The following is a 27,233-nucleotide window of genomic DNA, read 5'->3' on the forward strand; positions in this document are numbered from 1 at the left end:
TTCATTTCTTCACCGACCAGCAATGCGACTCGGGGCAACTCACACCCTTTCCTGCTTGTCTCCTAACCAGGAAAATAAGGCCACGTGGTTATATATCACTCACAGGACTGCTGTAAAGACACACAAGGGACGGGGCCACCTCTGCGCAGCGTGGAAGCACATGGTCTCATCGGGTCCCTGCTCTGCTGGGCGGGACAAGCTGTTCGTGGGACTGGGAGCAGCTCGGCTCAGTGCCCACCGCGCGGACAGGGAGGAAGGGCTGGGGCTGGGGCTGGGAGGAGAGGCCAAGAGGGCCAGAGGTCGGCGAGAGGTCGCCCGAGCACTGGCTGTGGTCCGTGCCCACCCCTCTGCCACCCGTCACCAGACACTGCATCACACCCACCAGAGCAGAGGGCAGGATTCTTTATTAAGGCACATGAGCTGTGGGGTGTCCTGGCCGCAGCAGTGTCTAAAGAAAAACAAATCTTCTTCGATAGACACGATTTTAGGACAAGAGCCATGTTCTCGCACTGCACCCTCCTTTCTCAGAATGTCTGCGAGCGGAACCCTCTCCAGGCCGCCCGGAGCCTGGACCAGGTGCACAGGTCCCTCGAGGGGACCTTCCAGAAGGGAAGAAAGCGTGGAATGCGCTCAGCCCACCGCTCAGTGCTCCACGGCGCCAGCAGCGAGGAGCCCCAGGCCGAGGGTCACCATCCGCCTGGGACGGATTCTCCAGGCAGCAGTCTGGGTCCTGACTCCCCAGCATAGGCAGGCCAGGCTCCCAAAGCCACCGCTTTCCTCAAGGCCTCCAGGGCAGGGAAGGTCCTAGTGAAAATAGCTTATTCCCGAGAAGAAAGGGGCAGGTCTGAGGAAGCGGCCCTTTCTTCCCTCCCCTGCCTCATCTGTTCTGGGGACAGAAGGGACGGGTGTGTCCAGGCTGGTGGCAAAGGCTGCATTTCCGGGGTTTCTTGGGCATGGACCCCGTGTCTGTGGAACCGGCCCGGGCTCTTTTGCTTCTGGCCTCTGGCCCCTGGGTTCCTCCTCTGCTTCCCGGCCAGCTCAGGGCCCTGAAAGTCCCTGTGGGAAGAGTCGGGGAAAGGCTGAGTTCAGAACAGACACACCGAGGAGGCAGAGTGTCCCCCCAGCCTTTGTGCGGCCGCGACCACCCACAGGCCAGGCCGCCTTCCCTCCTGTCACCTTCGGGGGCCCCGACGCCACTCCCTAAAGAACCCGGAGCCTTTGGGCCACAATCGCTACCCTGGTAAGAAGGGTAATGCTGTCACTTCACGCACGTCCTCTTTTCCACCCACCTGGCAACACCCCGTGACCAACAGCCTGCTTTCCACCTTCCATGCAAGGTAACTGAGCTCTGGATCCTTCCAGGCCTCCAAAAGTCCTCTTAATTCTGACTGCCCTGTCACCCGGGACAACTGATCAGCTGGCCTGGAGGTCAGACAATGCTTCCTTCCAACAGGGGGACAAGGGAACTTTGCACGCCTGAAGGGAGTGCAAGGCTAGACCACATCTCCCACACTTCGAACGCGAGCCTGGCGCGGCAGTGGCTGTCTCCGGCCCCTTGCCGGCACCGGTACCCCGCCCTGCGCCTTACCAGGCCTTCTGGGTTCTTCCTGTATGTTCGGAGCTAGCAGCTCGTATGTCAGAATCATAGTCTGGCACTGTCTAATAACTTTTATAAGACAAGAACCCTGAGAAACGCAGGTGAGCGCTCATCCTACCGAGCAAACTGTGAGGCCGTGAGGCCGAGCCCTCTGTTCAAGGTTCCACAGCCAGGCTTTGGGCCCGGCTCTGCCACAAAGCTCCCACCAGGCCTCTCGGCCGCTCTGGCACTGAACTAAGCGTCTGCCGTGCACCGGAGTGGGCGGGGACCGTTTCCAAGGGCCTCTGGGTGCATCATCCCCCTTGCTCCAATGTCTGGGGGCAATTCTCACCACACCTTGTTTCGCGGCACCGGGCCCAGGCTGTGGAACCCCGAGCAGGTTCCCAGACATCCCCAGGGCCAGGCTCCGCACCTGAAGGAGTGCGGCCGATGACCGACCTCCCGAGCCCACGGAGGCTAGAGGAGCCCAGGGCTTCAGGGTCAGGCCGACCTCCGGCCGCCTGGCTACGAGACCTGGAGCACAGGCAGCTCGTTCACCTGGGCCTCTGCGGCCTCACGGTGCTGAGCGGACAGTGGTGAAGACACACAGCGGGTGTCCTTGGCACAGCGCCGGGCACTCAGGAGGCTGCTCCAGGAGCTGCCCCAGCCTTTCCTTCGGAACCTCCAGCCCCACCCCTGCCCTCCTCCCTCCCTCCCCCGCCTTGGGGCTCCACCCGGCCCAGGAGCCAAGCCCCTGCCTCACCTGGAGCCACGTTCTCGTCCACCCACTGAAAAAAACCGCACTGCTGCTCCCTGGGCTTGGCGCACGTGTGGAACTGGCGGCCCTTGTTGGGTCCGTCCTTCTGCACAGTCCGGGTGACGGCGGGCTGGCTGCACAGGCAGGACATGCTCCCCCCACCGCCGCCGCCACTGCCACCGTCATCCCCCGGTCGGCCAGACCCGCCCCGGCGGTCCGCTGTGGCAGGTGGGTGGCCCAGCGAGCCACCAGGGGGTTTTGAGGCAGAGGAGGGAGGCCCCCCGGCTTCGGGGGGTCCGCTGTCGGCCCACAGGAAGAAGCTGCAGCCTCCACCATTGCACTTGTAGAACTGGCGGCCCTGGTTGGGGCCCTCCTTCCGCACGGTGAGCAGGACGGCCTCCTGGCCACAGTTGCAGGTCACCGAGTTGCTACCCCCGGCGGCGGTGGCAGGTGGGGGTGGCATCCAGGGGGCGCTGTCCATTCTGTTCAGGGACTGGCTAGCCTGCAGGTAGTTCGAGGGCTGGCTGGCTGGCTGGGAAGCTCTGGGAGGGCCCCGTGAGAACCTCAGGTCCAAGATCTCCCGCAGCGTCTCGTCGCATCCGCCGATGCAGCCGACAAACTCCAGGGGCATGGTCGGGGGAAGACTGCCGCGTTTGAACTTCAACTTCAACCTAGCGGGGCCGGAAGATGAGAAAAGTCTTACTACCAGCCGCGAGCATCTTCTCCTTGTCCACAGAGGGCTGCACCCACCAGGCACCTGCCAGCCATGAGCCCCTCTGGGTGTCGAGAGAGCGCACGGAGTGGAGACAGGGAAAATGTGAGACCCTGATTAATCTCCAGAACACAGAGCTCAGGGCGCCGGGAGGCTCGTCGGTAAGTGTCTGCCTTTGGCTCAGGTCACGATCCCAGGGCCCTGGGACTGAGCCCCACGTTGGGCTCCCTGCTCAGTGGGGAGCCTGCTTCCCCCATCTCCCTGCCTCTCCCCTCTGCTCATGCGCATGCAGGCACACACACTCTGTCTCTCAAATAAATAAAATCTTAACAAAACAAAACAAAACACAGAAACCTCGGAAAGGTTCACTTCCTGTAACCAGTCTTGGGCCCGTGGACCCTCCTGATGAGGTCAGAACTATTTTGTAACAAGGCTAAGAAGTTATATCTGTTGTGCTCTCGCCCTTCCATGTTGTATACATGAGTTTGCCGGAGGCTACAGCCCATGAACCAGCCCAGTAGCCTGACTGGGAGCAGACACGAGAGCCAACAGTCTCTAACGAGCCAGATGTTCGACTCAGAAAGATGGAATACATTTCCTTTCTGTTTTCTGCTTTGCAAGTAGGCATTTTCTTATCTTTCTGATTTAGAAATAGGTAGAAATAGCTATTTATGTTAGCATGCATATTATAAAATTTACAAGTACATTTTTATTTAACAATTTTTAGATTTTATTTATTTGATAGAGCAATAGTGACAAGAGGGAACACAAGCAGGGGGAGTGAGAGAGGGAGAAGCAGGCTTCCTGATGAGCCGGGAGCCCGATGGGGGCCTCAGTCATGACCTGAGTCGAAGGTAGACACTTAACAACTGAGCCACCCAGGTGCCCCAGCAATTACCTTTTTAAAATGTCTCCACTTTGGGGCGCCTGGGTGGCTCAAGTTGGTTAAGCCTCTGCCTTCGGATCAGGTCATGATCTCAGGGTCCTGGGATCGAGCCCCGCATTGGGCGCTCTACTCGGTGGGGAGCCTGCTTCCCCCCTCTCTCTGCCTGCCTCTCTGCCTACTTGTGCTCTCTGTCAAATAAATAAAATCTTAAAAAAAAAAAAAATGTGTCCACTTTAATGCAGAATACGGTAGTACTGATAAACTTAACCCACAATGAATACTCTCTGGGTTCCTTCTTTAACGATTTTTAAGAGTGTACAGGTCCTATGACCGAAAGGTTTGAGAACCAGTTGTACAGAGGGCTCCAGGCTCTTGGGAGGAGCTTGGAAACGCTATTCGACAGCGGAATATTCACTTCCCCAGAGTCTACTGGGCAGCAATCTAGCTGGAAAGGTCAGGGAAAGGGTGTCCTCATGGTTCTTCAGATGCGTGGAGGGCGCCTCCCCAGCTGCCCAGGAACTTGCCCCCAGGCCCTGCTTCCATACCGCAAAGGCAGGGATGGGACCCAAACCGATCCAAGACCACCAACGCAGCTGCTGCTGGGCACGGCGAGCACCCCACAGCCTCGCAGGGGCCTGGCTCACCTGTAAACCGGGTGCGGCTGACACACCGGACACACGCTCCCGTCCCTGCTGGCCTCCAGCACAGAGTCGGGGAACCATATGGCTGACCGGCATTCTGGGAAGCCCGTGCAGCTGAGGTAGAACCTGGGGAGGGAGCACAGGGAGCAGGGTCGGGCCAGAGCCACCAGACCGCAGGAAACACACATTCCTGGGACGCTGCCCGTCTGGCAAGGAAGCTTTTCGCCAGCCGATTCAAGGACACATTCACTTTTTTGGAGGACGTATGAATGGATATGTGCAGTCACTGGTACTGAATGACTGAGCAAAACTGGCCTGCATTTCGTTATCATCTCCCTGAGAAAAAGAAACCGCCATTGCTGACTCTGTTTTCTACTTAGAAACCAGCAACCTACCGACCAACTCCTGGGCCATGGCAAGGCCCAGGACCAAGGGCTCCGCTCAGGCTCCAGGCCATGCGCTCTCACACGCTCCCTGACTGCCCCACACGACAGTCCTGATGGGGACTGGTAGCACCCTCAGGTCACAGTGGGGCAAACAGGTGGGGGGCGGTCTGGAAACCTGCCCAAGGAGGCAGGTGCGGTGGGCGGGGGCGCTGGGAACAGCACCCTAGCTGTCTGATGACAGGGTCTTCCCTCCTGACATCTGAATCACACCGTTGTCGGCCAACGGTTTCCAGCTTCCAATCACAAAACGTTAGAGCCAGAGAAGCCAATGGGAACACGATTTACAACATCCTCTGAGTGTGCCTGGGTATGACTGGACCAGGGAAAACCAACCCACTGAACCTCAAACCCCAATTACTCAAACAGCAAATCTATAAAGTCAGAAATGGAAACTGCCAGATAACCCCCGGAGTGGGAAATCCCCCAGGACGGTCTCCAGACCTCCCCGGGTGACCAAGCACTTGGAGCACATATGAGTTAACCCCACAGCCCGTGCTAAGTACTTACACGGGCCACGCTACACTGGGCTAAGCCCGTCCTGGCACTGGCTTCTGTGCCTGTGGGCAGCCCAAGCCCCAGGTCAGGCCCACTAAGCTCTGGCTTCTGAGAGCCAGGCTAGCTGCCTCTGCGCCCAGGCCAGTGACGCGTCAGCAGTCAGGGAACCCAAGGGGGTCGGAGGAATGAAGGGGCGGGAGGACCTGGGATCAAATTCTGCCTTTCCTGACCGGGACTTTGGACACATTTCACCAAATCCTCACCCTTCCCGCGGTAGATATCACTGCCCTAGGCTTATAGAAAAGAAAATAGGGGCACAGTAGCTAAATAATCTGCTTTGGGACACAAAACCTGGATGTGTGGCAGAAGCACACAGGGTAGGCGAGGTCCTATCCACAAGGGACGCAGCAGTGCCATCATCCCCCACCTCCTCTGAATCCCAGAGCGCCTGATGCCTCCAAGGTCAGCTACCCTGCTCTCCAACACCTAGTCCAGCAGCAGAGCAAGCCCGCCCTTAAATAATGACACAAATGACAGTGTCCAGCCAACCCAGCAAGTGCTGGGCAAGCAGACGTGCAGTGCAAGTTGGGCACTGACCCGCCGTTCTTCTTGGTCTTGAGGACCATGTCCTTGTTGCACTGTGGACACTTCTTGATGGGCTCCGGCATGCTTGGGTAGATGGCTTCCTCCTGGACCACCTCGGCCCCTTCCCCAAAGTACTGGGCTAACGCCTCGTCCAATCTGAAGAAAGAGCAAAACACTCACAATATTCTTTCTTTCTTTTTTTTTTTTTTTAAAGATTTCATTTATTGGGATGACAGGGTGGCTCAGTCAGTTAAACGTCTGCCTTTAGCTCAGGTCATGATCTTGGGGTCATGGGATTGAGCCCCGCATCAGGCTCTCTGCTCAGCAAGGAGTCTGCTTCTCCCTCTCCCTCTGCCTGTCACTTCCCCTGCTTGTGTGCTCTCTCTCTGACAAAATCTTTTTATAAAAAATAAAGGTATTATTTATTTGAAAGACAGACAGCATGTGTGCATGAGCAGGGGCAGAGGGAGAGGAAGAGAGAGAAGCAGACTTCCCACTGAGCAGGGAGCCCGACGTGGGGCTCAATCCCAGAACCCTGGGATCATGACCCAAGGCAAAGGCAGATGCGTTAACCATCTGGGCCACCCAACTGCCCCTACCATATTCTTATGTGCACACAAACTGAGTGTGACCAGGGACAGCAGCTGGCTGCTCACCACAGGCCTGATGCAGAGAACAGAGGCGGACACGGCTGGGTCGGCCAAGCAGCCCTGGCTCCTCTCTGGCCCAGAGCAGCTCCCAGGAGGGACCCAGCTACACACGGGTACTTCTGCCTCGTCACGCCCCACTTCAAACAAAACTGTAGAGTCCCTGCAAGGCGCTCCTAAAGTGTCTGTCTGTCTGGGTTTACATTTAAATGAGCGCATCTGTTTTTTTTTTTTTAAAGATTTTATTTTGGGGGCGCCTGGGTAGCTCAGTCTGTTGGGCGTCCAACTCTTGATTTTGGCTCAGGTGCTGATCTCTGGGCTCAAGCTCCGTGTTGGGACTCTACCCACAGTGTGGAGTCTGCTCAAAATCCTCTCTCTCCCTCTGTCCCTCCCCGCCTTGCACACGTGCTCACATACACTCTCTCTCGGGCTCTAAAAACAAACAAGTAAATAAAATCGTGAAAGATTTTAAGTAATCTCTACCCCCAACCCGGGGCTGACCTTGATCCCCAGATCTAGAGTCACACGATCTACTGACTGAGCCAGCCAGGCACCCCGGCTCATCCATTTCTTTCCCGAGGTGGCACGGGCAGAAAAGGTGTGCTTTCCTAACGGCATGCACGCATACTGCCTGCTACACGGCCACCTCCACACACTCCACAGGACAGTGTCGTACAGCAGCCCTGAGTTTACGGACTTGGGATTGTGTGCCTGTTCACTCAAGACAGAACTAAAATCCAGAGGACGGCATCTCTAGAGCCAACTGCCTGGGACAACCGGCCCAGACTTTTCTGCTCACCGTTTCTAAGATTTTATTTATTTATTTGACAGAGAGAGAGAGAGAGAGAGAGATCACAAGTAGGCAGAGAGAGAGGGGGAAGCAGGCTCCCTGCTGAGCAGAAAGCCCGATGCGGGGCTCGATCCCAGGACCCTGAGATCATGACCTGAGCCGAAGGCAGAGGCCCAACCCACTGAGCCACCCAGGCGCTCCCTGCTCACAGTTTCTAAGCTGACACGGCTTTCCAGGAAGGAAGAGGACTCAGGAGGAAAACCGGAAGGGGGAGGAGCTGCATGTGGACCGCCCTGCAGAAGGCGAACCCGGCTGGGGGACAGTCAAGCACCCACGGGCCCACGATACGAGCAGCGAGAAGGCGTACCACCTGCTTTCCGCTGAATCGCCCCCCTCCACCACCGCCTCGCTGGAAAGGTCACAGCCCAGGAGGCAGAGCTGAAGGACCTCGCGCGCAGGCAACAGGGTCTGGACTCACTTCTTAGCTTTGGCCACCGCTTCAATGAAAACCTGCTTGTATTTCTGGACTTGCTGCCTTAGAACCACCCACTTGTCCTTCTTGCCTTCACAGATCAGCTTCAGGTCAGCTTCCAGCTCGGCCCGCAGGTCAGGCTTGGACATCTCATAGCCCATGGAGTCATAACCTGCACGGGGAAGAGCAGTGTTCCGTGGGGCCCCGCGTGGCACCCCCCGGGGGCTTCAGCTGCACGGCTCCGCGACCACCCACCTTGAGCTCCTGCTCACCTTCCACGAGCCCCATGCCCAGATGCCCCGGAAGAAACCGCTTGTCCGCCGTGAGCCCGACGTACATCCGGGCCTTGATCGTCTCGATGTGCTCCGCGTGAGTGGCATCGGTCCCTGAAAGCCACTTCCAGTTACTCAGGGCCATGCAGACTTTGCTCCTGCTATCCCGCGGGTACGTTCCTCTGCCTGGACTCCTCCACCGCAATGGGCCCACGCAGCCACCGCATCTCCCCTCACGCCCGCTCACTCACTACAGCTGTCCACACCAGCAACGAGCCTCCTCTACGTCCTTCTCCTCTGTTCCGTGTGGCAGAGCCACGGCTGGAGCCCACATCACGTCCTCTGCATCAGGACAACGTGCTCGGCCTCTGCCTTTCTGGTCCTATCCTCCACCCAATCCCTTTCTTACGCTGTGGCCACAGGGATCTCTGAAAATGAGTTCTGTCATCGAGGAGATAGAAAATCAAAACTACGAAGAAATGCCACTTCACACCCACTGGGCGGAAGCATCAGCAAACAGCACAGAGAACAAATGTTGGCGAGAATGCGTGGAAACCTCAACCCTCGTGCGTGGCTGGAGGAGCGTAAAACAGGGCAGTCCCTGTGCAGATCGGTCCAGAGGCTCTTCAAAACATAAACCTAGAGCAACCGTCGGTCCCAGCAGGTCTATCCATGTAAGGGAACCGCAAACCCATCCACACACAAACCTGCACACAAGTGTGTACAACTGCCCCAAACCGGAAATGACCCCAATGTCCATCCACTGATGAACGGAGAAACCAACCGTGGTCTTAGCACAAAAGGGATCAGTACAGGGAAGGGAAGCAAGTACTGATTCGCGCTACCATAAGAATGTGCCTTGAGAACACGCGAAGAGGCCAGCTACAGAGGGCCGCATGCCTTATCACTCTACGTATACAAACTGTGTAGAACAGGCAAATCTACGGAGGCAGAAAGATCAGGGGCTGTCCAGGGCTAGAGGGATGGGACTTCTAAGGGATACGGCGTTTCTTTCTGAGGGGATGAAAACTTTCTAAAATTAATTAAGGTGATAGCTGCATGGTTTTGTGACTGTACTGAGCACCGACTGTACATCTTAGATCAGTGAATCATACAGTATGTGAATTATGTCTCAACAACGCTGCTAACATTTTTAAGAAATGTAGCTCTCTTTGCTCCTTTCCTCGGAAATCTTAAGTGGCTCTCTGCAAGCCACAGGCCGGCACCCAAGTCCCTGAGGCCAGCGTGCCAGGCCTTGCAGTTGGGCTGCAATCATCTTTCCAGCCTCGCCTTCTGGGACCACCCCCTCTGCCCCGGCCACAGGGACACGTGCTCCCAGTCCCTCTGTGTTCCCTCAGACTCTGCCTGTGCCGGGCTGGCTCAGTCCCCAGGAATTCTTACTGTGAGGTTTCAAGGTCCCTGCCCCATCCCTGCAGAGCCCAGCAGGCTGTGTTTGTGTTGCTTTATTTGTTTCTCCTGCGAGATGAGCCCTTGATGGGAATGGGATGCCTAGGCCCTATACCTCACTGTGTCCCCAGGGCCTAGACCGAGGTTTTTTTTTTTTTTTTTTTTTTTTAAATTTTGTTTATTTATTTGACAGACAGAGATCACAAGTAGGCAGAGAGAGAGGAGGAAGCAGGCTACCTGCTGAGCAGAGAGCCCGATGTGGGGCTCGATCCCAGGACTCTGGGATCATGACCTGAGCAGAAGGCAGAGGCTTAACCCACTGAGCCACCCAGGCGCCCCTAGACCGAGGTTTTAATGAGTACATCCAGATGGGCACACAAACTCTAATTTGACTTAAACCGACAGGCTCTCTGGACAGCGTGACAATAGCCACCGGATTCCAGAAGAAGCCCTTCATTTGAAGTCCCAGAACTACAAAAGCCACTAACGGGTAGTGAGGGGGCCATGCCCCAGGGGGAACAGCTCGCTTCCGGGACACGCCCAGGGAGCCCCACTTCCCCTTCCCAGCACTTCCCTCTCCATCACGCTGCTGCCTTTCTGAACTAGGTTTGGCAGAGACGATCCTCAGCGTCATGATAAAAATGGACAAAGGGGCAGCAGATCAGTCACAAGGGACCCGCCTGTAAACCAGGGGCCACGGGACCTATTGTGGAAAAACAGTTCTGGCCCATTTTCTTGTTTAACCTCATTTCAATTCCTAAACAATTAGGGGAAACACTTTAACAAACACTCAGAGCACAGCCACCTGTGGCTAGCTGCAGGGTGGCCGACCCAGACGCCATAGGGGCCTGGCATGGAATGAGCAGTGAGTGAAGCCAAGTGAGAAGAGACAGCTGTCACCCCAATTCAACTGACTGCTTCCACCTGGGAGGGAAGGCTTGGGCTGCCAGACCTCGCAACACTTCCCAAGACAAAAACACAGACGTTTATGTGGAATCCCTCAAGTTTTAGGTGTTGGTACCTTATTCAAAATAAAAACAAACCCCTGCATGGGCCAAAAATCCTGAGTCCATGGACAGGACGTGGCCAGGGTGCTCCCAGTCCAGACCCCCGAGTTCTGGGACACATCCACGTCCCAATCCAGCTGTCGTGGAGCAGAGGTTAAGAGCGTTAAGTGTGGACTTATTCAGACCAAGGTTTTAGTAACTCATATAGTGGGGCTCCTGGGTAGTCCAGTGGGCGGAACGTCTGACTCCTGATTTTGGCTCGGGTCATGATCTCCGGGTCATAGGACAGAGCCCCGCACTGGGCTCCACACGGAGTGGAGTCTGCTTGGGATTCTCTCCCTTGGCCCCCCGCCTAAATAAATGAGCCTCCCTTCAGCTGTAGAGGGGGTGAAAAAGAGGACACCCACGGCACAGCTGCTGCAAAGACCAGAAGTACAAGAGCCACTGGTCACCAGGGCGACAGGCTACTGACCAATGCCGTGCTTCTCCATGAGGGCGATGAGGTCGGCTTCGGTGAGCAGCTGGGGCGGGCTGGTCTCCCCGTCCACCATCTCCACAGTGCTGGGCTGGAAGCGGGCGCCTCTCTCGTAGACAGGGAGGGTCTACAGGGAGCAGCAGAAGCGTCAGTCCGATCACTCCGCGTGGCACTGAGGCAAAAGACAACTGCCATTTCAAAGAGCCTGGCCCTGCTCCAGCGGACCGCACGAGGGCCGGGAACACGACTGTCTTCCCCTCTCCCCGAAGGCCCACGGGGGACATGAACCCTGACCTCTGACTGGGCCTGCGCTTTATTACCTTGTCACTCCAGTGGTCATACGGGTACACGTCCAGATAGTTGCGGGCCAAAATCATGAGGCCGTGAGCCACGAAGCGTTCCTGCGCGATGTCGATCTCCACGGTGGTCTCCTGGCCCTGAGCATCCTGGGAGCAGCAGGCCAGGAAATGGCGCACAATGAACTCATACAGTCGCTGCTCGTCTCCCTAGGAAGACAAGAGAAGAGTCTGCAACTCGCTCCAGAATATTACCGCAGCCTCACTGGTAATCTGGCCTGGCTTACACCACCTTCTTGCCTCGAGCTCTGCACAGAGGAGGGCACAGGGCTCCTGTGTAGGTCCTGCACTCGTGCAGAGTGCCAGGCTAACCTTTTTATGTAAACCCATTTTTTTTTAAAGATTTTATTTATTTGACAGAGAGATCACAAGTAGGCAGAGAGGCAGGCAGAGAGAGAGGAAGGGAAGCAGGCTCCCTGCTAGGCAGAGAGTCCAATGTGGGGCTCGATCCCAGGACCCTGAGATCATGATCTGAGCCGAAGGCAGAGGCTTTAACCCACTGAGCCACCCAGGCGCCCCATTTTTTTTTTTTTTAAACCGAGCTCAAGGAGAAAACAAGGAAAAAGCATAACAGCTAACAAGAGACCCCTTGTATATTAGACACAGGAAAGTTGTAGGCAGCAGCCCTGGCTCCCAGGGTTTGTGGTGATTTTCTACCAAACAAGTAATCAAGGGCCCGGTGGGGCTCGATCAGTCACACAAACATTAACCGTCATCACGTCTCAGAAAGCTGGAAGCAATTTCTTCTTCTTCTTCTTTTTTTTTTTCAGTAGTTTTATTTATTTATTTGTTTGTTTTATTTATTTATATTTATTTTTTAATTTTTATTTTATTTTAATAATTTAATTTACTTATTTTATTAATTTATTATTATTTTATTTATTTTATAATTAATATTATTTTATTAATTTAATTTATTTATTTTCATTTATTTATTTATTTATTTATTTATTATTTATTATTATTATTTGACAGAGATGACAAGTAGGCAGAGAGGTGGGCAGAGAAACAAGGGGAAGCAGGCTTCCTGCCGAGCAGAGTCCGATGCGGGGCTCGATCCCAGGACCCCGGGATCATGACCCGAGCCAAAGGCAGAGGCTTTAACCCACTGAGCCACCCAGGCGCCCCTGGAAGCAATTTATTCTTAAGAACAGATTTGACAAAATAAATTGTGTCTATGCAACTGTTAAGTGTTGTACTTGAAAATATTTCAGCATATGGGGAACGGCAAATGCCTCTTCCTTATAAGCTTTTGAATTTCCTAACATATGATAAAATGAACGTATCATCACATTTAAAGCCAGAGAAGAACAGTGTGTATTAATAAAAGAAGGAAACAAAGACCAGACAGGACTTAGCTTTGCGCTAAGCCTGCAAATCGGCCCAACCAGCTCGGCCTCACGGAGCGCTTCCCCCCGGCCGAGGAAGGGCCACAGCAGGTGAGACGCCTGAGGTCTCTCAGGCCTGCCTCAAAGCCCTGCCGCTACTGGCCCGTGACAGGAGGCCACCTGCATCAGGATGGCAGTGGAACCCGGTCCAGTCTGGGGAGGTTGGGGGTGGGGATGCCTCTAGATAACGAGGGGCCGAGAAGACCAAGCAGTTCTGTGGGGGCCCCGTGGGAGCTGTGCAAGGGCATGGGGAAGGCGAACCACCCAGCCCGCTGTGGAGGGTCTGACAGAGCAGGAAGTGGGGCTGGACAGAGAAGAGCCCACCCTGGGGCGGGAGTGGGGGTTCAGGGAAGCCAAGCGGGACGGTGAAGCAGGAGAATTTTGACACTGATGTCTCTTTGCTAAAACGGGAGAGCTGTTTCAAAATAACTTAGTTCCTAAAGTAAGAGCCCGTAGAGCACATTCAAGGGCTACTGGCCCCTTGCTTCCCCCTGGGTTCCAGGAGGCAGGAGTTAGGGAAACCGACCTGCAGGTTGCCGGTGTATTTGGTGGGGTGGATGGGAGGATGAGCTTGGTCAGACTTGTTCCCATTGCGTGGAGTGGGGCCACCCCGCTCCAGAATGCTCTGGGCGAAGGCACCCCAGCGTGGATCTGGGATCTGCTGCTCCACCAGCGCGGTCAGGTTCAAGTCTTTGGGGAAAATGTTTGTTTCAGTGCGCGGATAGCTGATGTACCTAGAACAAAGGCAAGCAAATAGAAGAAATTGCTACAGTTGCTCTGGAAACAACTGAATTAGACTGGAAACCCCCAGAGACACCTGCTGTGCCCCATCTGCCCTAGCGGGCTCCCCTGAAGGCAACCTAGCTTCCCTTTGCTGAGGGAAGTTCTCACAAGGGGCCCCCAGTGGGGTGAGCAACAGCGGGGTCACTTGCTGAAGACACTCCGAGAAGCCAGAGAGTAAGTGAGAGGCGCAGCACGGGGCGGGACACACTCCTCCTCGGCCCACCAGCGGCTGCGTGGCTGGGGACACAGTCCTGGCCCGATGCATCGTCGCTCTGCCAGAGACCTCCACAGCCTCGATGGCGGCAACAAAGCACGCTTCTATGACTTTGCTTTGAGCACAGAAAGAATAATGCTGGGGCACCTGGGTGGCTCTCAGTTGGTTAAGCCTCTGCCTTCGGCTCAGGTCATGATCCCGGCGTCCTGGGATCGAGTCCCACATCGGGCTCCTTGCTCAGCAGGGAGCCTGCTTCTCCCTCTGCCTCTGCCTGCCATTCTGTCTGCCTATGCTCACTCTCTCTCTCTCTGACAAATAAATAAATAAAATCTTTAAAAAAAAAAAAAAGTGCTCAGTAATCCTCTGTGGTGAGCAGCTGCCACATTGGGTAGTGTGGACCACACTGTCCCCGGACGGCATACAAAGGCAAACGACTCCCAAAGGTGCTGTGTGTCACCGGCAAAGGCCCTGGGGCCACCTGCTGAGAAGTCAACGGTGGGATGTGAATTCACTCTATGGCCTCTTATTTTAGGAAGTGATTTTGAAATGCTCTTTCCGTATCAGAGAACTCAGTGTCAAAATTCTTCTACTTCAGAGCTCAGGGGATGTCTAGACAGTCTGTATTTTCCCGTAAGCTCTAAAATGTTTTACTCTGGGGCCCCTGGCTGGCTCAGTGGTGGAGTGTGTGACTCTTGATCTCGGGGCTGTGAGTTCAAGCCAACGTGGGTGTAGAGATTCCTTAAAAATAAAATCCTTTTAAGAAATAAAATAAAATAAAGTGGGGTACCTGGGTGGCTCAGTTAATTGTCTCTTGATTTTGGCTCAGATCATTGTCTCAGGGGTGTGAGACTGAGCCCCGTGTTGGGCTCCATGCTGGGTGTGGAGCCTTCTTAACTCTCTCTCTCTCTCTCCCTTTGCTCCCTCCAAAAAATAAATTAAAAAAATAAAATATTTCACCCTGACAAAGATGCACTGAATTCTATTCCCAAATGTGGAATACTTACCCTTGAGTGTAGAGCTTTTCGGCAATCCTCATGGTTTCTTTAGCATTTATTCTTAACTTTCGAGAAGCCAGCTTCTCAAGTTCCTGTTAAACGTGTCACAGGCAAGTTAGGGTGTAGTGTGGAGTCAGAAAGCACGACACAGCCACACAACTCATCTACACAAATGCCTGGCCCGTCACTCCAGCTGCTGTCACACAGAGGGGGAAAAGACTGTGCTGAGGGAAGCTTTCTCAGCCTGCCGGGCAGATCTGATGGGCAGAAAAGCAAGCATCACCCAGGAAGCCAACAGATTCCCAGGCTCTGACAGAGGAGGGTTGGGATTGAGGCCAGAAATCTGCATTTTTCAGCAAGCCAGCTAATACACAGATTCTAATACAGGTAGCCTGGGAACCACACTTTGGGACTACCACCCGGGCCCTAGTAACTTCTCCTGGATGGTGAGTACCATTCTTCAAGAACTCTGGGAGGTAACTGGCTGTCCTGCCCTTGGGGACATTCCACCAGTGCTGCTGGCTATATGTCAAAGCATACTTAGCCAGTGAGGAATACTATACTTACGTCTGTTATAGGAAATCAATCCATAACTATCCCCTTGTTGATCCAACCACACACACACACACACACACACACACACACACCATGTCACAGATAAAGAACCCCCCGCCCCCAGCCCCCAGCCGTTTCTTGTAGCTGCTTGTTCTGTATTTTCAATCTCCAGAGTGAATCCCGACAGAAACTATACTCTGAATTTTCCTGCAAAGTGGTCACTGGGAAAGGGCATCGCCACCCCCCCACCCTCGGTAGTTAACTCCAAGCTATGTCTTGGAGGGCTCTTCCTGGATCTCAAAATTTGAAAAACTCTGTTCCTTTTCAGGTAGGCTCTTAACGCCGATCTTTAAAAAAGATGTTTACACAAATTATGCAGAAACATAAAAAAATGCTTAGGCAGAAAAAAACCCAAGCTATTCCAATTACAACGATGTAAAACACACCCGTGTGAAAAAAAAACAGGAAGACACTCAGAGGGGTGACGTGTCTTCCTCTTTTTGTTTCCCAAACCCCACAGAAAGCAGCTATATTGCATTTATTAACTTAGAAAAAAACAAAAACAAAAAACCTAGCACTAGAAGACTAAGTGGGCCCTGTTTCAGGGTTTTTGTTCTTCCCAAGCACCTCCCTGCATGGCCCCGTGAAGGGTGATGCTTCCTGCCACCGGGTCCCAACCACGGAAGTCAGAGCCCCTGAGCGCCTGGCGCACTCTTCTGGAACATACCACAGTGTCCAATGCTTGAGGCCTCCACTTGCTCTTTGCCTTAGACCTGACCTCCACGACGGTTGCCCTGGGATCCTAGAAGCCAGAAAAAGCAGAGGCCATATGAACCTGCTGGTGCACCTTCTCCGGCTTTCCTGGGCAGCCTCAGCTCACCATTCTGGACACCACCAGCAGAGGGCCCTGCTCGGGCGTGAGAGGACCTTGAGGCAGGTCGGCTTGTAGCCCACAGTGTGGTGGAGACATCACCCCTTCCCGCTCAAACCAAGGCTTTGAGGGGCAACTGCACCAGCCTTCACGGCAGCCAGTGCATCTCCGAAGAACTGTTTCCTATCTATGCATGCGGTGGAGACTTTTTTTTTTTTTTTTAAATTCAGAGTAATACCAAGTTAGAATTAGGAAAAACTATACACTACAAGCTGGAAAACTCAATCTTAAGACTGACTTTGCACTTTTTTTTCCCCCCTGAGAGTGAGTCGGGTGGGGCGGGGCAGAGGAGCCGGAGAGAATCTTAAGCAGGCTCCACGCCCAGCGTGGACCCCGATGCAGGACTCAACCTCTTCACCCTGAGATCCTGACCTGAGCTGAAATCAAGAGCCGGATGCTTCACCGACTGGGCCGCCCAGGAGCCCTGCCCAACTTCACACTTTTAAGAGACTACAAACGGACAAAGAACTCAGCCTAACTGATTCATCGATGAGGACGTTTGTATTTCAAAATCCGTATTTCTCTGCACGTGGAGCTGGCTCCAGGTGCTCTTTACGAGGAACTCAAAATATCCAACTTGCTAGGTTTTCCTGCACCATATCCCAGTAAAGGAGAAAAAAAGGACAGCTCTCTTTTATCAAACAGATAAATGCGCAGTGTCACAGACGTGTGGGGTGGCTGTGTGACCTCGAGGGTCAAAGGGTGGTGCAGTGCGGAGCGTGACTCCTGGGAGGCAGTGAGGTCTGTGGAATGGGCTGGAGAGTCTGATACGCCGAGATCCAGCCCTGCTCTGCTCCTTACTGGCTGCAGAGTGTCTGGGCACAAGTCACTCACGTCCTCGCACATCACCTGAAAGGTGGGGACAGTACCACCGCACCCACAGGCACCATCTAGACTGAATCAAATTATGTAACATACGGAGTGTCTGGCACTGTAGCAGGTGCTCACAAGTTACCACCCCCACCCCCACCACCAAACAGACAATAAACCTGCTGGGGGCACACGTGACTCATCCAAGTACAGATGTCTGAGCTTTCCTTGGCACCACTGTATGCAGCCGCCACGGTAACACTGGCAAGTATGCGCTGGCCAGATAGCAGCAGCGTCACAGCATAGACGATGGGTCTGAGGGCTGCAGCTTGGCTGCTGACTGGCCGGTGGCCCTCTGACGTGCTGTTGCCTCCTGACCCGTGCTCCCCCCAGGCCCTCCTGTGGCTGGCCGCCTCCTGCTAATCACCTGCACCTTCACTGTGAGAGGTCTTCCGTGACCACACGCCGAGAACAGTCCTGTCCCTGTTCCCGGGCTCTGTTCCTTTACCCTTTTACTTGCTGGCATCAGTTCCCGCAGGAAATTCACTTGTTTGTTTGTGACTTTCTTCTCTCTAGATCTCCTCATCTGACCAGTGGAAGGGGGAGCTGGACCAGATGCTGTCCAAACCCCTTCCCGCTCTAGGAGTCTCTTGTTCTAGACTGGCCTAGAGGGTTCTGAGTTGTCTCTGGTGACAGCATTCTACTGCAGGGAGAGACTGAAGCTATACAGTTCTTACAGTTTCTGACTTTATCTAAAAGGTCTACGGACCCTTTACTTTCACACTGTTTAGCGTAGTTTTTATGGAGTTCCGGTCTTACCGGTTCCCCAAAAATGAAAGCCTGAGAAGCAGAAAGCTTTGGTTCAGCGGGAAAATGGAGCAGGATCACCTTCGCTAACAGAGAAGGAGCGGCTTGGGAACCTGCAGAACGGTCTTCCCAGATCATTAAAATTCCAAATATTTCTTACCTCCATGCACAGCTGGTAGAGGACAAGACAAGCCGTGTGGTTAAAGAGACGATGCCTCTTCCAGTTGAACTCCACGACTCCATCTCTATGGTCATGAGTTACTGTATTGGGGACAGACAAACAGGAAGGCCGTGACTCACAGAAGCCACGTGATAGGACAGACAGGACAAAGGACACTGCAGTGCAAGTCCAAAGGAATACGAAACATTGCTTTGGGAATATTTTGCGTCTCTGAGAAAACTAAGTGGATTCTGAAGCCCGTAATGGGGTGGGAGGAGGGACAGCAAGACTGAGAGACTCACACATTAGCGCCATTTATGCTCCCGGGTCTGCCCGGGCCCTTGGGCTCCGCACCATAAAGAACTCCCCCAGCCTTACCTTTAATTTTGTGGAAGATTTCCGGCACAAAAGCCTGAATGGCTTTGAACCTCTCCACCACGAACCCCAGGGTCGGGAACTGGCAGCTGCCGTAACTGATTAGCTGCTCTGCCAACACCTCAGGAAAAATCCTCTGAAGCCTCAGGGTCTGGAACCTAGTGAAGGCGGCTCCTACAAAGCGAGAAAGGGGGGAAGAAGGAAGGAGAAAAGGGGGGACCGTAAGAGCAAAGCCAGCCGCACGCGCTTACACAGAAACCTCGTTCTCAGTTCCGTAACCCGACACCCGCTGGGCCACGTGGACCCCCAAAGGAGCTGGCCGGCGGCTCACCGATTCTCAGGTCCAGCTCCTGCCGCACGTCCACGGCATCGCTCACTCTCTGGTCGGGCTCCGTCAGGTTTTCACAGGCCGCCCGGACGGCTTGGGGGGTGATCTCTGAGAAACGGGCTCTCAGCACCGGCAGATTGGGCTTCACTGTGGAAGTCACCAAGGTCAAAGTCAAATCACGGGGCCGTCCCAGCATAAAAGGCTCATTTTTCTTAAACCACCTTGAATGGAAGGTAAACCATCTCGAGATGCTGTGAGGCACCCAATTCTCTGATTAGGTTAAACAAACAGCACGCTAGCCACCAAAGAGGAAAACTTCACCATGACCGCTAAATTTAGTGTTGTCAGAAATGTTAACAGTGGTGTGAATTTTAGCGATTCAAGTGAGTTTCAGCTCTTCTCTTGGTGAGCCTCTCAGGATCCTCATCTCACCTGCTCTCTTAGACTTTTATGGAAAATTAAAATGTTGTCAATTAAAAGATCCTGGGGGGGGGGAATTTCATGTCCTGGCGTGGAAATAACACAGGACACCTACACTATCCCTGAAAGCTAACGTACTTAAATTCTCAGGAGTCATTACAGCTTTCAACACAAACATATTTCGGGAAAATGGAAACCGTCCACTCTCTGAAGCCTGAGAATGGACTGTGCATCCCTTCCTCTAAGTTACCCGAAATCATTGGTCCTGTTCGAGTCATTCAAGTTCATTTCAACAAGTATGTGTTAACATCCCAGCACTGTACAAAGAATACAGCAGACAAACGAACACAACATTCTAGAATTATTCTTTGTGTGTCAGACTGGCTGGACTTTCCAGAAGGCCGAGGCTCCTGGGAGTATAGTAACTTGTTCCGGGGCACACAGCTGGGGAGAACTGATGGATCCGGGGCGGGGAGACTCTCTGGGGAGGAACTCAGCCATGGCCCGTCTGCGCAGGGGAACCATCTACTTCTGTGGTCCCAAACTACAGGAACTCGGAAGCCACAGCACTTACCAGCCCTGCACACGTGGATAATTTCGAACCCGATATTTTCACCTTCTCTATCACAGTCGGTCCAGATCACCAGGGCCTGGCACTGCCTAGTCTCTCGTTCCAGAGTTTTCTGAAATTCCCAGCGGAGAAAGAGCAGTGAGAACACAACTGCCATCACTTGACACCTCTATGCTAAAGAGATTTGACGAAGATTAGGGATGTTCTTGGAATATGGCAACTTGGCAAGACGGAGAGATCTGGGACACTGCTCTTACCTCCTCTAAGGATGCCAAGGCCACTAGTACAATCCTCCAGTTCAGAATCACAGACCTGTAAGTGAGCTTCTAGAAGCCTGAGGGTTTAATACAACTACCCTAGTCTGACAAAACCTGAAACTCAGTTCTAACACATATGTGTAACTTTCATGGCTCTGATAATGTTCTGGTTAAAAAATAAAATAAAATAAAATAAAATAAAATAAAATAAAATCCCTAAATTGAGTTTTACCCCAAGAAGGCTTCCCAGTCAGTAGTGAACTAATTACAGGTTCCCTGACTGCTTGAGAGCTCGTAACTTGCTATCAACTGACCTTTCACACCTTGTTGTCTCCCCATGCTAGTAAGGGCTGGAGTCTAGGATTAATAACCTAAAAATATTATCCCCAGGATTTAAACAACCACTATTTACCAAAAAATCTTACTTTAGTTCCTTGGCTACCTAGTTTAAATGGCTTCATTTATATGGTAAGTGGGAGTAATTTTTTAAAATCATGGTACTGGGGTGCCTGAGAGGCTCAGATGGTTGAGCATCCGACTCCTGGTTTCGGCACAGGTCGTGATCTCAGGGTTGTGGGATCGACCCCAGGGTGGGGCTCCACACTCATTGTGGGGAGTCGGCTTGGGATTTTCTCTTTCTCTACCTCTGCCCCCTCCCCCGACTCACATTCTTTCTCTAAAATAAATAAAATCTTTTAAAAAAGTATGCTAAAAAGGGGCGCCTGGGTGGCTCAGTGGGTTAGGCCTCTGCCTTCGGCTTGGGTCATGGTCTCAGGGTCCTTGGATCGAGCCCCGCATTGGGCTCTCTGCTCAGCGGGGAGCCTGCTTTCCCCCCCCCCTCTGCCTGCCTCTCTGCCTGCTTGTGATCTCTCTGTCAAATAAATAAATAAAATCTTGAAAAAAAAAGTATGCTAAAAAATAAATAAAATCATGGTACTAAGTGTGGTGGGAAAGTTGATCTCTAAATTCTAATGCTTTCAGAACACAAGAATCGCAGGTCAATTTTTTTCTACTCAAAGCTGCTCCACTCCAGCACCACACGTCTTCCAGAACATCCTACCTTGATGTCTACAAAATTCTCCGGGCAGTACTTTTCAATTTCTGCTTCAAAGAGGACCAGGGGATTGCAGCTCTGCCTAGAAAAGAATGAAAACACAACACATCCGACCTCAGCACGGGACAGAAAGTCCCCCATTTTCATGAGAAAAAATTGCTCCAGAGTCCTCCCGGGTGGACCCCCAACAGAAAAAGTCCCACATGAGACCGCCAGAGGGGTAAAAGCAAAGCTACTACCCTCTGTACAAAGCATTTTCTGCTTTCTGTGACAACAGGAGTGGCCTATAAGAAATTCTGGAACTCTTTCGTGCATGTCTGCAACGGGATAAATGTAATCCAGTGACTACGTGAAACAGGCCTGGCTATTTTAAGGGAAATACACTTCCAAGTGGTTGTTCGTTCTAAATGTACGGCAAAAATTCACAATGGTTCAGTTGATCTTAGGCCACCGCTGTGGTCTCTATGGTTTGTCCACTCAACACTCACACGTTGGAATCTTAACCCCAATGTGATGGTGTTAGAAGGTGGAGACTCTCCTAGGTGATGATGTCACAAGGGTGATGGTACCTCATGAACAGGATTAGTGCTCTTAGAAAAGAGGCCTCACAGAGCTCCCTAGGTCCTGCCACCAGGTGAGGCCACGGTGAGAGGTCAGCAGAGTGCGATGGGGAAGAAAGCCCTTCACCTGACTGTGCTGGCATCCTGATCTCCTACTTCCAGCTGCCAGAACTGGGAGAAATAAATTTCTGTCGTTTATGAGCCCCTTGAGTTGATGACATTTTGTTAAAGCAGCCCGAAAGGACTGAGACAGTCGCCTGAGTATTGTAAGCTCTACAGTGAGATCGACACGCCTCAAAATTCCTGTAGCATTTCGCAACTTACTGTAATAATCAGAAAATTCTTCCCCCAGGAATTGTACTGACCATTTGCGAAACTGCATCTGGAAATCATGAGCCAGCAAATGTCCAGAAACTGAAGTCATTATCATGGTAACATTCTGAACGATAACAAAATTCGAGTTAGTCTTCTAGCAGTTGTATTTTCCCAAATCATCCAAATAAAAGGGAGAAACGTCTATTAAAGAAAAAAAAGGCAGGGGGTTGCCAGGGCCTTGGGGGGAAGTGGGGAGGGAACAGACGGAACACAGAGGACTTTAGGGGCAGTGGGAATATCCGCATGGTGTTATAATGACGGATACACGTTACACTTTCATCCAAACCATAGAACGTACAATACCAAGAGGTGACCCTAATGTAAACTATGGATTTGGCTGCTACGATGTGTCAGTGTAGGTTCGACGGTACAAATACATCACTCTGGTGAGTGATGTTGATCATGGGGTGGGGGGCTTAGTGGTGTGTTTTGTGTGTGTGGCGGGGGGGTGGGGGGTGGGACAAGGTTCTATAGGAAATCTCTCTACTGGCCTCTCAATTTTGCTCTAAAAACCCAAAATGGCTCTTTAAAAAAAAAAAGTCCATTAAAAAAATAAAACCGAACCTAGTTGATCAGTAAGAAATGAACGTAAGTACATATCTTTGAAGCCAAATGCCACAGTAACACAATCACCATTCTGATTCTAGCACCTTGATGACTTTGACAGGATTTAAATTTTCTTCAAACTCTTGTGCATTAGCTTCTTTCTTGTTATAAAGAGATGGGACCACATTTAGTTAAAAAGTGACTTCCTTATAAATTATAAAACAGTCACCTCCTGTCATTAGGGATTTTTAGGTCTTAATAATCATTATTCTTAAAAGATTGTTACTTATTCTACAGCGGCCAGGCTCATTCTTCTCGATCGAGTAACTCAAGATAGAAGCAATTTAGGGACGACCTAAACAGCTACCCGCTTTATAGCCGTAACGAAAAACTCCAGGAATGTACCCCAAAATGGCCCAGGGATCTTAAAGCACACTTCAGCTATATGAGAAATATTATAGCACCTACCTGGCCATATAGATGATAATCAAATTCGTAGATCTTGTTGAATTTTGAAAATCCTTCCCTCTATAACAGAACAAAAATATAACAGATCGATTGAAAACAAAGGATTCCTCAGCCTTAAAGATGAAACAAAGCACTGGTAAGCAGTAAGACTGTACGTCCTAAAGTATGTCCTAAAGACAAAAACTAGGCTACGTTACTAAGACCATTTATGAAGTGGATCCTCGAAACAGTTACAAGCACGACTGGTAGAGTCCACGGAGTTTTTACGCTGGAAGGTAACCTCGAGGTCAGCTAACATCACATCTTCTCGTAAGTGAGAATGGATGTGTCCAAGGTCGTACCACAGATTGAAGGCAGAAGAAGGATTAGGACACAATTCTCTTGACGATTTGCTCCTTCTTCCCCATATACTTGGACTTCTTTCCGGCTGTCCAATTGTACCTAACAACTGTGAGCACGAGCAAGTCGTTCGCTTTTCTGAACATCAATTTGTTTTTGAATCAAGTTACCTCTGGGTTCTCCTCTGGCTCTAAAATCCAGTAATACTGGGGCGCCTGGGTGGCTCAGTCACTAAGCGTCTGCCTTTGGCCTGGGTCATGATGCCAGTGTCCTGGGATCGAGCCCCACGTGTTTGGCGGGAAGCCTGCTTCTCCCTCTCCCACTCCCCCTGCTTGTGTTCTCTCTCTCAAATAAATCAAAAGCTTTATAAAAAAAAATCCAGTGATACTACGAGCCCCAGTCAGAACTGGGACCCAGTCTATAAAACAATTCTTCAGCTTGCAATCATGGATGACTAAGACCCTCTCTTGAGTAGATCCCACATTCCTCCACAGGGACATTAGAAGTAGTCACACATGTGAGTTTTGCACCAACACTACGCAGAAGAAAAGAAAATGGCCTACTGGGAAGTGCAAAAATATTCAAGGGCCAATCTCTGGGAAGTGCAAAAATATTCAAGAAGAAGATTCTCTTCTTGTCTTCACTAAGACAGTTTTTCTGAGTGGAATACTAAATGAGGTTCTCTTTGAGGCATAATCACAATCCTTAAAAAATATTTAATTAATTTATTTATTTGCAAGAGAACACATGAGCAGGGGAAGGGGCACAGGGAGAGAGAACTCTCAAGCAGACTCCCTGCTTGAGGGCCAGACATGGGGCTCGATCCTAGGACCCCGAAATCACTACCCAAGCCGAAGGCAGACGCCCAACTGACTGAGACACCCCAGCGCCCCCAGACTGACAAATTTTAAGAGGGAATTTATTTTAGTATCGGATACTTAAAAGTTCACTGGTTGCCAATATCACCAAGAAAAAAAAAATTCCCCTTTACAAACTCCAGTTGCTAGTTAAGCCTTTTAGTAATAGAGATTAGAAATTGTCTTATCAGTAGTTTCTGAATTTTTTTTTATCAGAAGCAGTGTCTGCAGCTTTTTTTCCCCCAAGAAAGTGGTTTCTGACTTTTTAAGAAAGCTCTGAAGCCTTTCTAAACAAACAGTAATATGAACCCTAATATATAACAAGACTAAAGTCTGCTTACTCAGCCTCTCCCCAGCCTAGCCCCAAGTAATTCCTAAGGTATGCACACCCATTGTCCCTCCGGTCTCTTGGGAACACAGACAAAAAACCACTGCTCTAGATATACTTTTCAAGAGAAATAACTTGTCTGATAACATCCGTGTGACCCCACAACAGGGGTCATCCAGGTGGTCTCCTCTCCCAGTGTTAGCCTCGAGGATGTGAAATGCCTTCCCTGACATTTCAAACCTGCCCCCCAATAATTCCCATCTGAGGATGGAACGCAATTATGTGCAAGTCCCCATTTGTGTGAGGTGCTCAGGGAAGGGTGGATGATTCCAAATTATAGTAGTTCTGGAGTCTGGAGAAAGAAAAGAAAAAAAATACAACAACCGCCTGGTAGACCAAGAATGTAGCTTTTGTGCTTTCTTTTGCAATGTCATCCACTCTATTAAAAAAAAAAATTCCTTTTCTAAGCACACTGTAGGAACTGTCACTCTGCTACCACTAAATGCACCGCAGATTAAGATTTATCTTTCTGGGGGCACCTGGGTGGCTCAGTGGGTTAAAGCCTCTGCCTTTGGCTCAGGTCATGATCTCTGGGTCCCGGGATCGAGGCCCGTATCGGGCTCTCTGCTCAGTTGGGGAGCCTGCTTCCCCATCTCTCTCTTTGCCTGACTGTCTACTTGTGATCTATCTCTCTGTCCAAAAAAAAAAAAGATTTCTCTCTCTGAATATTAAACCCCGGGACCACGACCTGAGTTGAAGGCAGACGCTTAACAACTGAGCCACCCAGGCACTCCTCAATGTGTTTTTGAATGCTATTGTAAATGGAATTGTTTTCTTAATTCTCTTTCTGGATTGTTCATTGTTACTAATTTGTGTGCGTTGATCTTATATCCTGCAACTTTGCCGAAATTATTAGCACTGATGGTCTTCTGTGGCTTCTTTAGGATTTCTATTCTATAAGATTATGTTGTCTGCAAATAAACATATTTTTAATTCTTTTTAATTTAGATTTCTTTTTCTTGAGTAATTGCTTTAGTCTGAACTTCTAGTAATTTTGGATAGCAATGGTGAAAACAGGCAATCTTGTCTCATTCCTGATCTCAGAGGAAAAGCTTTCAGTCTTTCACCCTCCGGCTAAAGTTAGTAATGGGATTTTCAAAAAATACCTTTTATCATGAAGGGGATTAAATTTTTATCAAATGCGCTTTCTCCATCAATTGAGACGAACAATATAGGTTTTAAGTGGGAGATTACTGGGGTCGTATCTGTATTTTATAAAGTCACTTTGGCAATGGAGAATTTCAAGAGTGAAAGGCGAGGGAGAAAGCTACTGGAGTTTTCCTTGTGAGGGGTCAGGGGCCTGAACTCTAGAGACACAACATCAGCTCTTGTTCCCACTATCCACGAGCTAGAAATGGAGGTCTAACGACCTTGGGATGTTTAAAGAGAAAAGGGCAGGGAACCTCTTCTGCCCCATACTCTTAGAAATGGCCTTCAGAAAACCATTTCATGATCCACTTTAACTGGACAGATTTTTCTGAACAGTTCTTGTTGCCTCTGTGCCAACTGGTATACAAAATCTTTTACCTTCCCCTTCCTTTGCACCTGTGGTGTGTCTAAGACACATACTCATCCCTTACTTGCCTGTTCTTGGAGTTTGTACTAGTAGGAATAGGGCTGAGCTTCTCTGTAATCCCAAACCCTAGACAGCATTGCCCCATCAATATGGGTTCACTGACTGCCAAGTCAGTGGGGCTGCAGAACGCAAGGGATGCGTCAGAGATGGGAAAAGCTAGTTCGCTGGGAATGCTCGGACAGGGCTTGACTGCCAAGTTAAAGGACTCTGTTCAGTGGTTCCCAACAACCTGAGCTTTCGAATCACAGGCACTAATGTTAAAATACAGACTTCTCTGATCTCACCCCAGACCCACAGAATAGCCGGCGCCCCAGCTGGTTCCGATTATCATACAAGTTTGGGAACCGCTGCTGTGGACGAGGAGGAGCCACAACGTTTTCAAGTACACGGGTGAAGCGTCTTAACTGTATTTTTGCATGCCTATCACTGGGAAAAGACAGGAAGCGAATGCAATGACCCAGGAGTGAGAGAAGTGGGGTCGGCTCCCGCACCCGCACTCGCACAGCTGATCGGAAATACGCCTCCTTACCCGCCTCATGCGACCGTTGGAAAGTAGGTCGGCTATCCCCTTGGCCGCATCGTTTTTCTCGGCCACACAGAGAATTTTCCGCACGCCTCGGAAGGCCACCGCCATGGCAGCGCGGGACAAGGTCCGGGCTCCCGGCCGTTCCAGCCAGCGGAGCGCGCAGCGGGCGACCGGGAAGATCATTCCTAGGCCCCGCGCCCGCAGCCGGCCGCCGGGTGCTCACGCATGCTGGAGGAGCCAGACGTGAGGTTCACCCGGCGCCCTGCCTAACGGAACTGGGGCCTCCGGGAGCCGCCAGCGCCGCCTTCCGCGGCCCGTCACGTCCCCTCAGCCCGCCGGGGTTCAGACCCGCTGCCTCTGGCAGGAATCCCGCACCAAAGCCTTCCCGTTTCCGCCCGCCTTCTCGGGCTACATCCGCCGGGCACG

The 27,233-nt window shown here is 51.6% G+C and overlaps 1 protein-coding gene across 2 annotated transcripts; it reads right to left on the reverse strand.

Annotated features, from left to right (window-relative positions):
* Nucleotides 1–387: 387 nt before the first annotated feature.
* Nucleotides 388–27,232, reverse strand: TOP3A (DNA topoisomerase III alpha). 2 transcript variants are annotated; one of them, XM_080826401.1, is made up of 19 exons: nucleotides 26,811–27,232; nucleotides 23,122–23,181; nucleotides 22,098–22,171; nucleotides 21,179–21,254; nucleotides 19,865–19,973; nucleotides 18,874–19,017; nucleotides 18,546–18,716; nucleotides 18,168–18,268; nucleotides 16,187–16,261; nucleotides 14,914–14,996; nucleotides 13,439–13,646; nucleotides 11,489–11,674; nucleotides 11,166–11,295; nucleotides 8,280–8,393; nucleotides 8,014–8,179; nucleotides 6,111–6,254; nucleotides 4,576–4,698; nucleotides 2,340–3,004; nucleotides 388–1,056 (listed from the first exon to the last, which is right to left on the reverse strand). In XM_080826401.1, the coding sequence occupies exons 1-19, from the start codon at nucleotides 26,988–26,990 to the stop codon at nucleotides 878–880; spliced, it is 2,988 nt and encodes a 995-aa protein (XP_080682527.1). In that variant the 5' UTR covers nucleotides 26,991–27,232; the 3' UTR covers nucleotides 388–877. The 2 variants fall into 2 exon arrangements, with proteins under 2 accessions (XP_080682527.1, XP_080682528.1); XM_080826402.1 differs by lacking the exon at nucleotides 22,098–22,171 and having other exon boundaries at nucleotides 26,811–27,189.
* Between the last annotated feature and the right edge of the window lies 1 nt (nucleotide 27,233).

The sequence above is a fragment of the Martes martes genome, assembly GCF_963455335.1.
Source record: "Martes martes genome assembly, chromosome: 16".
NCBI classification, from domain to species: Eukaryota; Metazoa; Chordata; class Mammalia; order Carnivora; family Mustelidae; genus Martes; species Martes martes.

Bases quoted from the DNA above. Each gene is read 5' to 3' on its own strand.
- TOP3A (XM_080826401.1), bottom strand. From the start codon at position 26,990: ATGATCTTCCCGGTCGCCCGCTGCGCGCTCCGCTGGCTGGAACGGCCG. The intron at 23,182-26,810 runs GTAAGGAGGCGT...GTTCTGTTATAG, and splicing joins CCAACGGTCGCATGAGGCGG to AGGGAAGGATTTTCAAAATT. The intron at 19,018-19,864 runs GTAAGTGCTGTG...TGACTTCCACAG, and splicing joins TATCCACGTGTGCAGGGCTG to TGAAGCCCAATCTGCCGGTG.